Genomic DNA, 12,805 nt, shown 5'->3' on the forward strand with positions numbered 1-12,805 from the left:
CTCAATGTCGTGTTTCAAATTTTCATAAAAAACAAAACAAAATTAGGACATCATCCTTTTGACTCCGGTATTCTGTACTTTGGTACTGGCATGAACTACGGGTATTGTTGTATTCAAGTTTTGTGTTACAGAATGTTGAAATTATTTTATATTAAGGAATCCCTCAAACATAGCTCTGATTTCTCATCCGGGTTTATATTTTAACTTTGGTCCTTTGTAGTTTTATTAGTTTAATCAGCTCTTTGGGGTATTTAAAAAAACCACTTCAAAGATGCAAGACAAAATATTTTGTACACGAAACAAAACAGCCGGAAGACAAAATCCTTTAGGAAGTTGAAGAGTATTGAAAACCAATAAAGAGGGGACAGGTACCGAAAGGAGGCAGAAAATTCAGAAACTATTGCGTGCATTCATATTTGAGATTTTTGAAGAATGGACAAACATGCGAGATTAATTATAACATTACAAATTCTAAAAGATTACCAACTTTACTTGGGTGCCGAAAACTTATAAATTTGAATGAATTTAAAGTTTTCTCAACAGTAAATGTACCAAAAATGACATATTAATAATAGTTTATGTCAGTACTCCTGTGGTAACCTCAGGGACGAAACGTTCACCAGCAACAGCAAAGACCCACTGGTTATACTAATTGATTATCTTGTTGGTTATCAAATAGTTTGGCCTATAGCTGAGAACACAATAATTGTCGAAATGTGTAAATGCGCATATGTTCTGTACAATAAATAGCTTTATTTGATTTACTTATCATGACTTTTATGAAAATAAGGTGTTATCGAAAATTTGTATTAAAAAAAAAAGATAAAATTTTGAAAGAAAATAAAATAAAGACAAATCATTAAAAAGGACAAAAGAAAACAACACCAACTTAAACCAAAACGTGAATGAACTTGACGAGTGAGCTGTTTATATTAAAACTTTGCAACTTCGGAGTTATTAAGATAACAAAATCAAATGAAGTGTTATAGTAACTCCAATGAAGAAATAAAGACCAGATCAAAACTATCGACTGGGATATACGATGTACATCTGTCTATCATCTAGTTAAACTAAAGATATCATGTCAGGACTAAGAAAATCTTAGATCATTGTATTATATTTTTTTAATTTAAAACTTACAATTGGAAATTCGCAAATATATGCCTCTAATTCTTCACCACACTTATCAGAATCCCATCCAAAATAGGCCGTCCCGTTATCATAAAAGTTAAATTCCAATTCCAAGCAGCCACTTGTGGCTTCCAGGCCCAAATTTCCATCTTCTGGAGAAAAAAAAAAACAATATCAGAATAAAATGTTGAAAACAATCCTTTCTCATATTGTGACAGGTCACATTGGTGATCTACTTATTCGAAACACATGAAGTTTTTACAATAACATGTCAAGTATTTTATCAGGGATAGTGCAAACAAGTATTTAGTTATAATACAGTGAAAGGAAGGCCATGTCAAGAGTACTAGAGAAGATAGGTGAGGGGAAGGTTAAGTGTTAACAAACATGTGTAACTCCGCCCCATTCTTTATGTGCATGTCCAAAGTCAGGAACCTATAAATAATGGGTTGTTGTTAGTTGCTGTCCACTATATTTGTTTTTCATTTATTGTTTTCAACATAAACAAGGCAGTTTGTTTTTTCTTTTGGCTTGTTTCACATTTTGACATGCCACTGCTTTGTATAGCTTACTATACGGTACGAGTTTTGCTCATTATTGAATTTCGTAAGTTGACCAGTAGTTGATTTCATGCTCGTGCTTTGGTCTCTGATCCGTAGGCGTCTAATTTGCAATCACTATCTTCTTATATTGAAACCAAGTAAGGAAGGACGATGTGTAGAAAGCTGTCAAGGTGGCAACCACTATCTCCTTATCTTGAAACTAAGTAAGGAAGGACAATGTGTAGAACGCTGTCAAGGTGGTAAGTCATTTGAAGTAATCGAAAAGATAAACTGTAAGTAACTTTAGATTGAAGGGAAGAAAATAATAGCAGGAATTCATGTCATAGGATAGATAGACTGAAGTAAGTGTAGACATCAAGTCCGGGATTATAATGTGTAATAATTTATGTCAACATCATTTTCCATATAAACTAACCGCATAGACTTGAAGTTGTAAATTTACATTCCATATGAATTAATAACTTAAGTATACACCTGACGCTTAGGAAAGATAGTATGTAGAAAGCCATGACCAGAGAACATTTCATAGAAAGTAGTCGGATAGACCTAAAGAAAGGAACGAAAGTGATAAGAAAGATATGTCGAGAGAACTTTTCATTTAAAGTAATCGAATACATAAATATGAAATAAGGCAATACGATGCAGTTAAACATTAATTAAATTTATGTTCTAGCCTTTGTTTTGTTACTATATAAAAGAATATAAAATACACATAGATATTTAAATGCAGATTTTTTAAGAACCCATTCAACAATTGTCCATCTTCTTATGGTAATATTTTATATGTTAGATTTTACCTTAATTATTTTTTTTTTCAGCATTACCATGATTACTATTTGTAAATAACGTTTGAGTAGATTCCCTTTGTCTACATTTTCTTAATTTTGCCATTGTCTATAATAACCACTCAACTTGAAGTTAATAACTAACAGTTATAATACATACAAGTAGGGGTGATTTTATGTTAATCTTTTTTTTTAATCATTATTTCCATTAAATTTATGTATAGAAAGCGAGAATTTTCAGTGAGTTTCCACGAATTTCTGTAAATCTTCTTTCAGATATTTGATCATCGAAAACATTGAATCTGACGATGACAATATTTGAGAAGGATCATTTGGCCGTTTCAGAATCTAAAGGGCTATGGGAAGTTTAAATGTTCATACCCAAAATTAAAAATAACGTCACGTCATTGGTTGAATGTCTATTATTTACGACGTTTATAACCAATCACTTTTGAGAATAGTACCCAGAATACATCAGACTCTGAAACGGCGAGGAATCAAAATTCAAATGGTTTAATCAGCAAAGTATATTTAGAAACAAATATGTCAGAATATTATCTAACAACCAGTAAATATCAATATCATTTTATATACCATGAAATTTATTGTTCCACTCAATACTGTTTGCACTCAAAGTGAGGCTATTTTAATAGAATACTTGTACATTACTTTTATTTAAATGGTAAACTATACATACGTATTCCAAATGCAAGGTTGTCCCAATCAAATGGGTCGTTTGTTACTGCAAAAACGTATGTATTATTATCAGCTAGATTGTTTGCACCGGTATATACGTCAAAGTCAGCTTCAACTACAAGAGCAAATCAAACTGGCAACATTTAATAATTTATAAAAAGACGAATCTGCATATGCATAACAAAATCAGATTTGAATCAAGTATTTTGCATTCTCTTTGAATCACTTACTTTATTACAAAATCTGTATTGCAGCATATTTGTTAATAAAAAGCAGGCACTGAAACTGAATTTGAATATTGAGAACACAGATTTGTCCCCGTTTCTGACTCATACTGTTTTGAAAACCACATTCAATTAACATGGAATATTACACATTGAATATATTAGATGGAAAATACAAATAATTTAAAAACAGCATATCAACCTCTAGATTTTCGTTTCTTTTTCTTTTTCTTTTTTTTTTTGGTTGGGCTGTTTTTTTTTTTCGGATGTTGCTGTCACATAAACATAAACCGTTTAAATACGTTTTTGGTTCATGCTTAAAATGACGAATATTATTAACCAAAAAAACTACGCAAACTGAAATTCGTAGTAAAATGTATTTTGTAATAAATCTGTTTTAACGCTTCATTTATGGTTGATTGAAATGATATATTTTGATTCAAAAGAATAAGGTGTAATGATGTCTGTAATTGACAGTCCAACATTGACAGAATGATAAGGTCATTTTGTCTCTGGATTCGAAAAATATAGTAGTAATCAATCAATTATCATCCTTGAGTTGTTCACAAGACAGAAGCCTCTCAGATATTAGTATTTATATTTTGGATTTTTTTCTTACATTATTGCTGGAGGGCAGTTGCTTTATTTTATTTATTTCATCACATATTCCATTCAGGGCTAGAAAATTCAAAAACTGCAAAAACTGAGGACATTTACAAAACCCCTTCTTGAATTTAAGTTTAGTGCTTTTCCAAAAACTACCAATTTAGCCTAACTCGACTGTCCGTTTGTCACACTTCAGTTTTTCCATTTTTTATGTAATGCATTTTGGTCTTTAATCATGCCATTAGAAGCTACGGATAATGTTCGAGTTATGTTTCAGTTTAGCTCCTTTGCAGAAGTTGGGACCTTTGGTTATAGATAATTGTTTGGAAATTACTGCTTCTTGCATTTTTTTTATGAGTAATCATTTGATTAGGTATTTGGTACATGATCATTTCATTCAAAATGCACATTCAGTTTGAGTTTCATTCTTCTCAAGCTTGTTGCGAATGCAGATAACTGTTTAGTCATTTCATTTTTCCGTTATGTTTTATGAATTTGGTCTTCTTTTTTGTATCTTGAGGATCCTATAACATTCTTATTTGACAAAAAACGCACGTGAAATAAAAATTTAAAAAGATTTACTTATGTTGAATTTGACTCTAACTGCTTCGGCCTCTTCCAATGTTTCTGGAATCCACAGGTAGGCACCAGGAGTATTAAGGCATCTCGCCTGCAAATATGAGATCAGTACATTTACAACCAAAAGGGTACATATATTTCCCTTCAGAGATACTTTACCTTTTAAAAGATTATTTTATTAAATTAAGGTAACAGTAGTTTACTGATGTTCAAATCTCCTAAATTTATTAAAAAGAGACAAATCAAGGTAACAAACACAAATTGGTGGGATTGCATGAACTCCAAAAGGAGCAATTCCAGGTGCGGGTATCAGCATGTATCGAATGTTGCAACCATTATTACTTAACAACGACAAAAGGACCAAAACGATCAATTACACAAAAAAAAAACAGAAGGTAAAATTGCTATATATCTATTGTCTAATACATGTAATACATTTATGATTCAGTTAAAGACTCCTAATGTCTTCAAACATGACTGCATTTTTACCAAAAATAAAATGTTGAAAAAAAGGAAATTAAAATAAAACAGAGATAAATAACGTAAAAAATTATTTGCTACTAAAACATATAGGAAAAATAAGGTTATTATCCTCCTTCTTTTGGCCTTCACATTTCATTACCTTTGCTCTCGTGGTAATCTATTGAAAATTGTTGGATCGTGTTAAACACAAACTCTATTGATAAACAGAGCTTCCTGGATGTAATTTAAAATTATTTTCAGTCAGAATTATGCTACCCAATAATGAATCTTGTGAAACATATTTCTTACTTTGTCAAGGTAATGCGTAGGCGCGATGGGATTTACTGGCAATTCGCGGATCGGAGCATTTCGCTTCCATCGCTATAAATATGTTAGCTATAGGATACTATTTACACCTTTTTTAATATACTTTCTCATTGCAGATGCGAAACAAATGACATTTAAAGTTGTTTAATCTAAGTTTATGAAACCAAAATGAGAAATATGTTTAATTTGACAAACTAACAAGAGCAACATGCCAGCTTGTAAACTCCAGCATACTATTCCCTCCGAAAAGGTAACAATTTGGGCTTATAGTTTGATCACACAGTTTTGTGTATCCCTCTGGACATGTCGTTGGAAGAGATTTGCAGGGAGCTGTAAACAGAATAAAAGAACCATTTATTTCCTTTAATACATTTGCTGATCATCATTTTCACAAACAGTGTATTGAAGGTGAATGGTCATATAGTTAGATTTTTCTTTTTTTTGTGAAATGGGATACACTTTAATAATAATGTGTTAGAACCATTAACAAGGAGAACTCACATCTTTGCATTATTTCATTAATTGGTGTTCTGAACAGTCATATATATTATACATAAGGTATGATTATTCACTTCAAAGTTCTAAAAGAAACTAAACAGCAACTAATTATTTAACCTTCCTGCTGGTAGATTTTCCCTTATTGTTATCTATTAATATTTGCCGTTAATTGCTACTTTCCATAATGTAATGGTATGATACCGAATTCAGATTGGACGGCAGAGAGTTTTGGTCTATCCTTATCAGGTTGGTTTAAAAACAAAATATTATATTCTAACCAAGTTATTTCAGATGCTGAATCTTCATTACCCAAATATATAACAAATCTAATATTTAATAACATTATTTGATGCTTACCTTCACACGGATTAGGCGAGTTACCTTTGCTTTTGTATTTGTCATGGTTGTGTTTTTTACCACCAAGTTCATAGCGGCCCTTGTTCCTCGATTTGTAGTGACCCTTGGCCCTGCCTTTGTAGTGAGCCCTGCCAAGGTATTTTCCTATTATGAATTTAAGATAGAACAAATAACCTATTGAGATTCAAAGTGATTTATGCTTTACAATTGCATGTCTGTCTAAAATTCGAATTTCAGTAAATCATTATGCAAAATAAGACCCTTATCGCACTTTATACTTTATCTGATGTTTAACAAGATGTTGATCTTAGAAAAAAAAATACAAATATCTTATTTAAAAAAAACCATCTTATATATGTTGATATGCAATATAAATTATAATTGCAAATTTTGTGTGTTCCTCTCTTTTATCCCTAGTCGAAGGTAGTGACAGTCATACTAATAGAGATTTACAATAAGTGTCTGACTCCGACCCGAGTCCGAATACGAGTCAGAGTAAGACAGTTTAAATGATTGGGGCGATCTCAAAATAATAAAGTTATTGTAAACATTGTACTTTAATCATTATAGTGGTAATTGAAAAAGTTGTTTTCGGCGATTGACAAAACAATGGTTACAGCCAACTTTAATTATGGTTTTAAGAGTGTGACGAAGAAGCCTTCAACGGGTTCCAATTATTTTATAGCATTTCACTTCGCCAATAACATGTTCAACGGAGACTCGGTATTCTGCAATGAGTCTGTTGAGCCTCCTACATTTTCTCTCTTTTTTTTTGTGTTCTGGCTATCTGGTTATCTGCTGTCTGAGGTATATCGTGTATGGCCGATGAAATAATGCAACCTCTTTCTCGTGACGGGGATCAGGAGACACCCAATCCTGTATAAGCAGTAGAGGAACCTGAACTTTAAAAAATGGATAATAGGCCTGACATTGGAAATATAAGTACAGGTGATGCTACAGTTAAAGCTGAAGAAATTGCCACATATAATGCGACTCCAGAGCTGCAGATAATATTTATAATGCTCTTGTAAATTAAACTGCAAGAAAAGAAAAACTCCTAAAAAAAGAACCAAAGAATCTTTAATGCAATTGATTTGCAGTAACCATGAACGATAAAAAACATTTATTACAAAGCAGGTTCCAAAATTGTTCAAAAACTTCGGAGTTTACTTAGATTCATCTGAAAATGATTAGACTGTGTTAGTTCAATGATGTCAGATCCTGCTCCACATGTGGCACCCGTAAAACAATCATACAGAAAACTTAATGCCTATTCCAAAAATAAAATAACATTTTCTTTGCCTGTATGTACAATTCTTGCAAGATTTTTTTATAAAATTGATATCAAAGGTTATATCAAGAATTTTATATGTCTTTTGGGCATTACTGCGGAGCCCCTTAAGTGCCATGTAAATATGAATATTTTTGTTTTAATCTGGTGCGTACAAGTTTGAAAAATCGTGCGCACGACTTTAAAACTCGTGTGCACTACTTTAAAACTGGTGCGCACAACTTTGAAAAACTGGTGTTCACGACTTTAAAACTCGTGTGCACGACTTTCAAACAAAGTTTGACTGACTCTATACGAACTGGAGAACAAGTTTGAAAATCATGCGCACCGTTTTGAAAGTCGTGTGCACGAGTTTAAAAGTTGTACGCACGAGTTTGAAAGTCGTTAGCACCATTTTTGAAAGTCGTGCGCACCACTTTTAAAGTCGTACGTGCGCACCAGTTTAAAAGTTGTTGATACTCGTGCGCACGATTTTTCAAACTGGTGCGCACCAGATTTAATCTCAGGCAAACGAAAATATTTATATTTACATAGCACTGTAGGGGCTCCGTACTATTCTCCAAGATTATGCACAGTGGAAACAAATGATCCCAAATACTGAAAAATATTTTAAAAAACTGAACAATAATTATCCAATTCCCTTTTAAATAATTCGTCAGTAAAGGAACTTTCTTTAAGCTTGAAAAGGTTTATTTTAATGTAATCGGTAAAAATTATCATATACATGTAACTGAACAATAAATGTTTGTTGTGAAAGTTTTTAAACTCTGAACATATCTGTTCATATCGAGCTTAAACGAAAAAGCGCTCTTTCTGCCCTTTAGTAAAAAAAGGTCAATTTATTTGTTAAATGGTTTTGTCCTATCATCGCACAAAGATTGAACACAGTAAAATTAATTAGCGTACACATTATTTTGAGATCACCACTATAGCTTACCTGTAAGATTTGTTGTCGTACTCGTACTCGGATTCCGAGTCTGACAGTTATTGTAAATCTCTACTAGAAGATCTAATAAAACAATCGAATTGAACACTAACCTTCTGAATGTAAAAACATAATCAAGCAAAGTAATGCAGCTACAAACTGAATCTTCATTTCAATCCAAGTAATTAAATTTATTTGAACGTTGATTTCGGCAAAATTGCAATTGATACAAGAAAACGTAAATTATAGATGTAAATAGTGTATTATGAATGTTGAGTATCCAATGAAATGATGACACATTGTACTATACCAGATGCACCTTTGGAAAATTTGTTTACACAGATATATTCAAATTTAAACAAGAATATTTTTAAATCTTAAACAACATTTACAGATGTTACTTGGAATAGAATTTGTCGACAACGTGTTTTTTTTAGGAATGAGCAAACCTCATACCATATAGCAGCCATAAAAATCCACAACATGAGTGAATGGAAAATAATGCAAAAGAAAAATTAAACGGCATAATTTATGACAACACAAGAAACGATTTGTTTTTGGACAGACAGCAACAAACGCCAACCACAGAATTACAGGCTCCTGACTTGGGACAATTACCTTTAGAACGGGCGGAGTTAAACATGTTTACCTTCTCCTAACATCAGATAGTGATGAAACAGAACAACATATGGAAAATCTGTAAAACTCATTTGCAAATGTATTTAATATTGCAATTGGTTATTGAGAAAAGATTGCACTTTTAAACTTTATATGAAGACAACAAATGATACTATACATATTTGTATCTTTTAAAATATAATTCCAAATGAAGTGAAACAATGTCTGGTGTAGGTACTAGTAAGTATTTTTGTTTGCAACAGACATTGTTCATTTTATTAATGTTTCTGGTATGGGTCAATGCAACAAAACAAAATTAAAAAAACAAAGGGATGGTAGCGCCTTCATGTCAAGGGAGATAGGTTTTAACTTAAAGGTCTAAACACTTTTTGCATTTATATTTTCCGGGTTGTGATTAGACGTTAATGATTGTGTTAAGAAAGTGTTAGTTTTATGCAAATAGTAATGATTTTATTAAGAGTTAACATGTGTAACACAGGACAGGTGAAGGCAAATATTTTTTTAAAATTTAATCCATAACATGTTAAGGTCTAAACGCGTTAGTTAAGTGTTTCCATTATAAACACCATTTTAAAGTGTAGATCACTAGTTAAACTTTAACGAAAAGCCCAAGAATTCATCGTAAATTAAAAGTACCCTAAGGATTCGCGCAGATTTAGAAAACTGACCATTTTATTTTTCACTTTTGGCAATAAATCCCATATTGAAAGGGGCGTCTTTCTTATGTTAGCAGACTGCCACTCTTCCTACAAGTGAAAGGAAACGTGAAACAACTAAATGAAATATGATCATCTGCTTTTGTTAGACGCGTCTAAGGCAACAGGCCCCGACAGCATTAGTCCAAGATTTCTAAAATATGCTGCTCGCGAATTAAGCTATCCCCTAGCTCTGTTGTTCAATAAGTCATTACAATTGTGAACTTATCCATATGACTGGAAAATAGCAAATGTAAGACCAGTTTTCAAGAGTGGTTCTCAAGAAATTTTATCCAACTATAGACCTATCTTTCTGTTATCTATTATTGATAAATCGATGGAAAAATGTATTTTTAAACATTTATTTAATTTTCTTTTTAGCTATAAGATGATTACACAGTTGCAATCATATTTTATGCCTGGAGATAGTACTATTAATCAACTTATTTATATTACGATATTGCGAAAGCACTTGACTTTGGGAAGGAAATTAGAGTTGTGTTTTGTGATATCAGTAAAGCGTTCGACCGAGTCTGGCATGAAGGTCTTCTACATAAACTAGATATATATGGAATAAGAGAGGACCTCCTGAAATGGTTCAAATGTTATTTACCCAAGAGGAGACAAAACGTTGTCATAAGAGGACAGACCTTTAATATTTATAGTAATAAAGCCGGTGTCCCACAGGGCTCAATTTTAGGCCTTGTATTATTCTTATTATTTATAAATGGTATTATATGTGACATATCACGCAACATAAGACTTTTTGCTGACGATCCATCATTATATATACTTGTTGAGGACGAGTATGCTACGGCTGAAATAATTAATTCAGATATAGAACAAAATTATCTGTGGTCTCAACAATGGCTCGTTAATTTTAATCCAAGAAAACCCGAAACCATGACCATATCAAGAAAAACAGTGAAACCCCATAACCCACCAATATATATGAATAATACGCTTATACAAGAGGTTTAAAAAGATAAACATGTAGGGTTAATTTTTCAAGAAAACGGCTGTTGGGAAAGTCAAGTGAATTATATTATTGATAAAGCTACCCCGCGTTTAAATCTCATGAGAAACTTAATATTTAAGTTAACTTTTTTAGAAAAATATTGTTCATTCCGGAATTCGTATATGTGGACAAGTTGAAAGCAACAAACACTACCTGCTAGAATGTCAAAATGATTAAGAACATTAATGGTACAAGTTGCTTTGCACCAGATGTGCATTAACAAACGATTAAATAATCGGGCCTACGCATTATGTGTGTAAAAGTATAAACTTAGTTACCATAGGGATTGTAGAACATGAAAAGACAACACCATCGCAAATGAAAATAGACAAAAAGGAAATAACGACGAACAAAATACTACATACAAAAAACTAAAGACCATAAACTCGAACCTCGCCAAAATACTGTGGGAGAACCCATGTTCTCTTTTTCTACTTGTGTAACACACCCATTGTGTTGCTCATGTTTATAAGTGATATTTTTCTCATAATAGCGGATTGTTTGGTATTTTTTCTCAAACTAACACATTACCAAAGTTTCGAAATTACTTTTTCAAAATCATTCTAACATGAGAGTGATGGTCATGAAAGATAACTGGGATAAAAAATTATATTTATTTCTCGAATAATACAAAACACACGAGGTAGTTTTGAAAGTCATGTCCTCATCACAATGACTTGCCGTGCTATACGTGATTTACTTGGTATAATCTATCTCCGGATGAATTTTCGGGTAAAATGCAAAGCAACTAATTTTTTTATCTGCCGATAAGATTTTATGGTAGCGAAATAAAGAAAATAGAGAGGGTGTCTTCTATTAAAGGCAAAACTTACATGTTTCTCTAGGAATTTTACATGTAAAATACTTTATTGAAGGAAAAGTTACAGTTGAATTAAGGCAACAGCAATTTATCAGTGTTCAAAACTCATTAATTGATTTAGAAGACAAATTTAATCTAAGTTACAATTGATCATGTTGATAGTCCACAACTATTTGGTTGATGATACAACAGGAACTGAGAGCTCATCACTACTGGGTGGATGATACATTGTAGAATGATGGTCCTCCACTATTGGATGGATGATACAGTAAGGGATTGAAAGTTCACTCTTATTGGATCGACGATACAGTAGGGGATTGAAAATTCGCTCTTCTTGGATGGATGCTACAGTAGGGGATTGAAAGATCACTCTTATTGGATGAATGATACAGTGGGGGTTTGAAAGTTCACTCTTATTGGATGGATGATAAAGTAGGGGATTGAACGTTCACTCTTATGGGATGGATGCTACAGTAGGGGATTGAAAGTCCACCCTAATTGGATGGATGATACAGTGGGGGTTTGAAAGTTCACTCTTATTGGATGGATGATAAAGTAGGGGATTGAACGTTCACTCTTATGGGATGGATGCTACAGTAGGGGATTGAAAGTCCACCCTAATTGGATGGATGATACAGTAGGGGATTGAAAATTCACTCTAATTGGATGGATGATATAATAGGGGAATCAGGTCCACCAAATAATGTTAAAGTTACGTACATTGTATTCTGCCAGTTACTAATAAGTAATAAAATAACAAAAATACCGAACTCTAAGGAAAATTCAAAATGGAAAGTCCCTTAACAAATGGCAAAATCAAAAGCTCAAACACATCAAACGAATGGAAAACAACTGTCACATTCCTGACTTGGTACAGGCATTTCCTTATGTAAAAAATGGTGGATTAAACCTGGTTTTATAGCTAGCTAAACCTCTCACTTGTATGACGGTCGCGTAAAATTCCATTATATTGACAACAATGTGTGAGCAAAACAAACAGACATAATAGGTAAAAATTTAAAAAAATTGATGGTACATCTGTCATCATTGTGTTATTATCTTAATGACTATTTAAACAAACAACTATCTCAAAAAAGAAAAACAAAGAAAAAAAAATGGCATCTAGATAATAGACAAAGCCCATAAGGAAAAATGAAAGACAAGAATACAAAAAACTAGCATAGCACAA

General features: G+C 32.4%; 1 protein-coding gene across 1 annotated transcript; it reads right to left on the bottom strand.

Annotated features, from left to right (window-relative positions):
• Nucleotides 1-576: 576 nt before the first annotated feature.
• Nucleotides 577-8,664, bottom strand: LOC127720928 (uncharacterized). Its single transcript, XM_052227664.1, has 7 exons — nucleotides 8,558-8,664; nucleotides 6,229-6,372; nucleotides 5,573-5,703; nucleotides 4,588-4,675; nucleotides 3,177-3,290; nucleotides 1,141-1,283; nucleotides 577-648 (listed from the first exon to the last, which is right to left on the bottom strand). The coding sequence occupies exons 1-7, from the start codon at nucleotides 8,613-8,615 to the stop codon at nucleotides 577-579; spliced, it is 750 nt and encodes a 249-aa protein (XP_052083624.1). The 5' UTR covers nucleotides 8,616-8,664.
• Between the last annotated feature and the right edge of the window lie 4,141 nt (nucleotides 8,665-12,805).

The sequence above is a fragment of the Mytilus californianus genome, unplaced genomic scaffold, assembly GCF_021869535.1.
Source record: "Mytilus californianus isolate M0D057914Y unplaced genomic scaffold, xbMytCali1.0.p SCAF_11, whole genome shotgun sequence".
Taxonomy (NCBI): domain Eukaryota; kingdom Metazoa; phylum Mollusca; class Bivalvia; order Mytilida; family Mytilidae; genus Mytilus; species Mytilus californianus.

Bases quoted from the DNA above. Each gene is read 5' to 3' on its own strand.
- LOC127720928 (XM_052227664.1), bottom strand. From the start codon at position 8,615: ATGAAGATTCAGTTTGTAGCTGCATTACTTTGCTTGATTATGTTTTTA. The intron at 4,676-5,572 runs GTTAGTTTGTCA...TCATATTTGCAG, and splicing joins CAAGCTGGCATGTTGCTCTT to GCGAGATGCCTTAATACTCC. The intron at 3,291-4,587 runs GTAAATCTTTTT...TTGCTCTTGTAG, and splicing joins TAGAGTCAAATTCAACATAA to TTGAAGCTGACTTTGACGTA.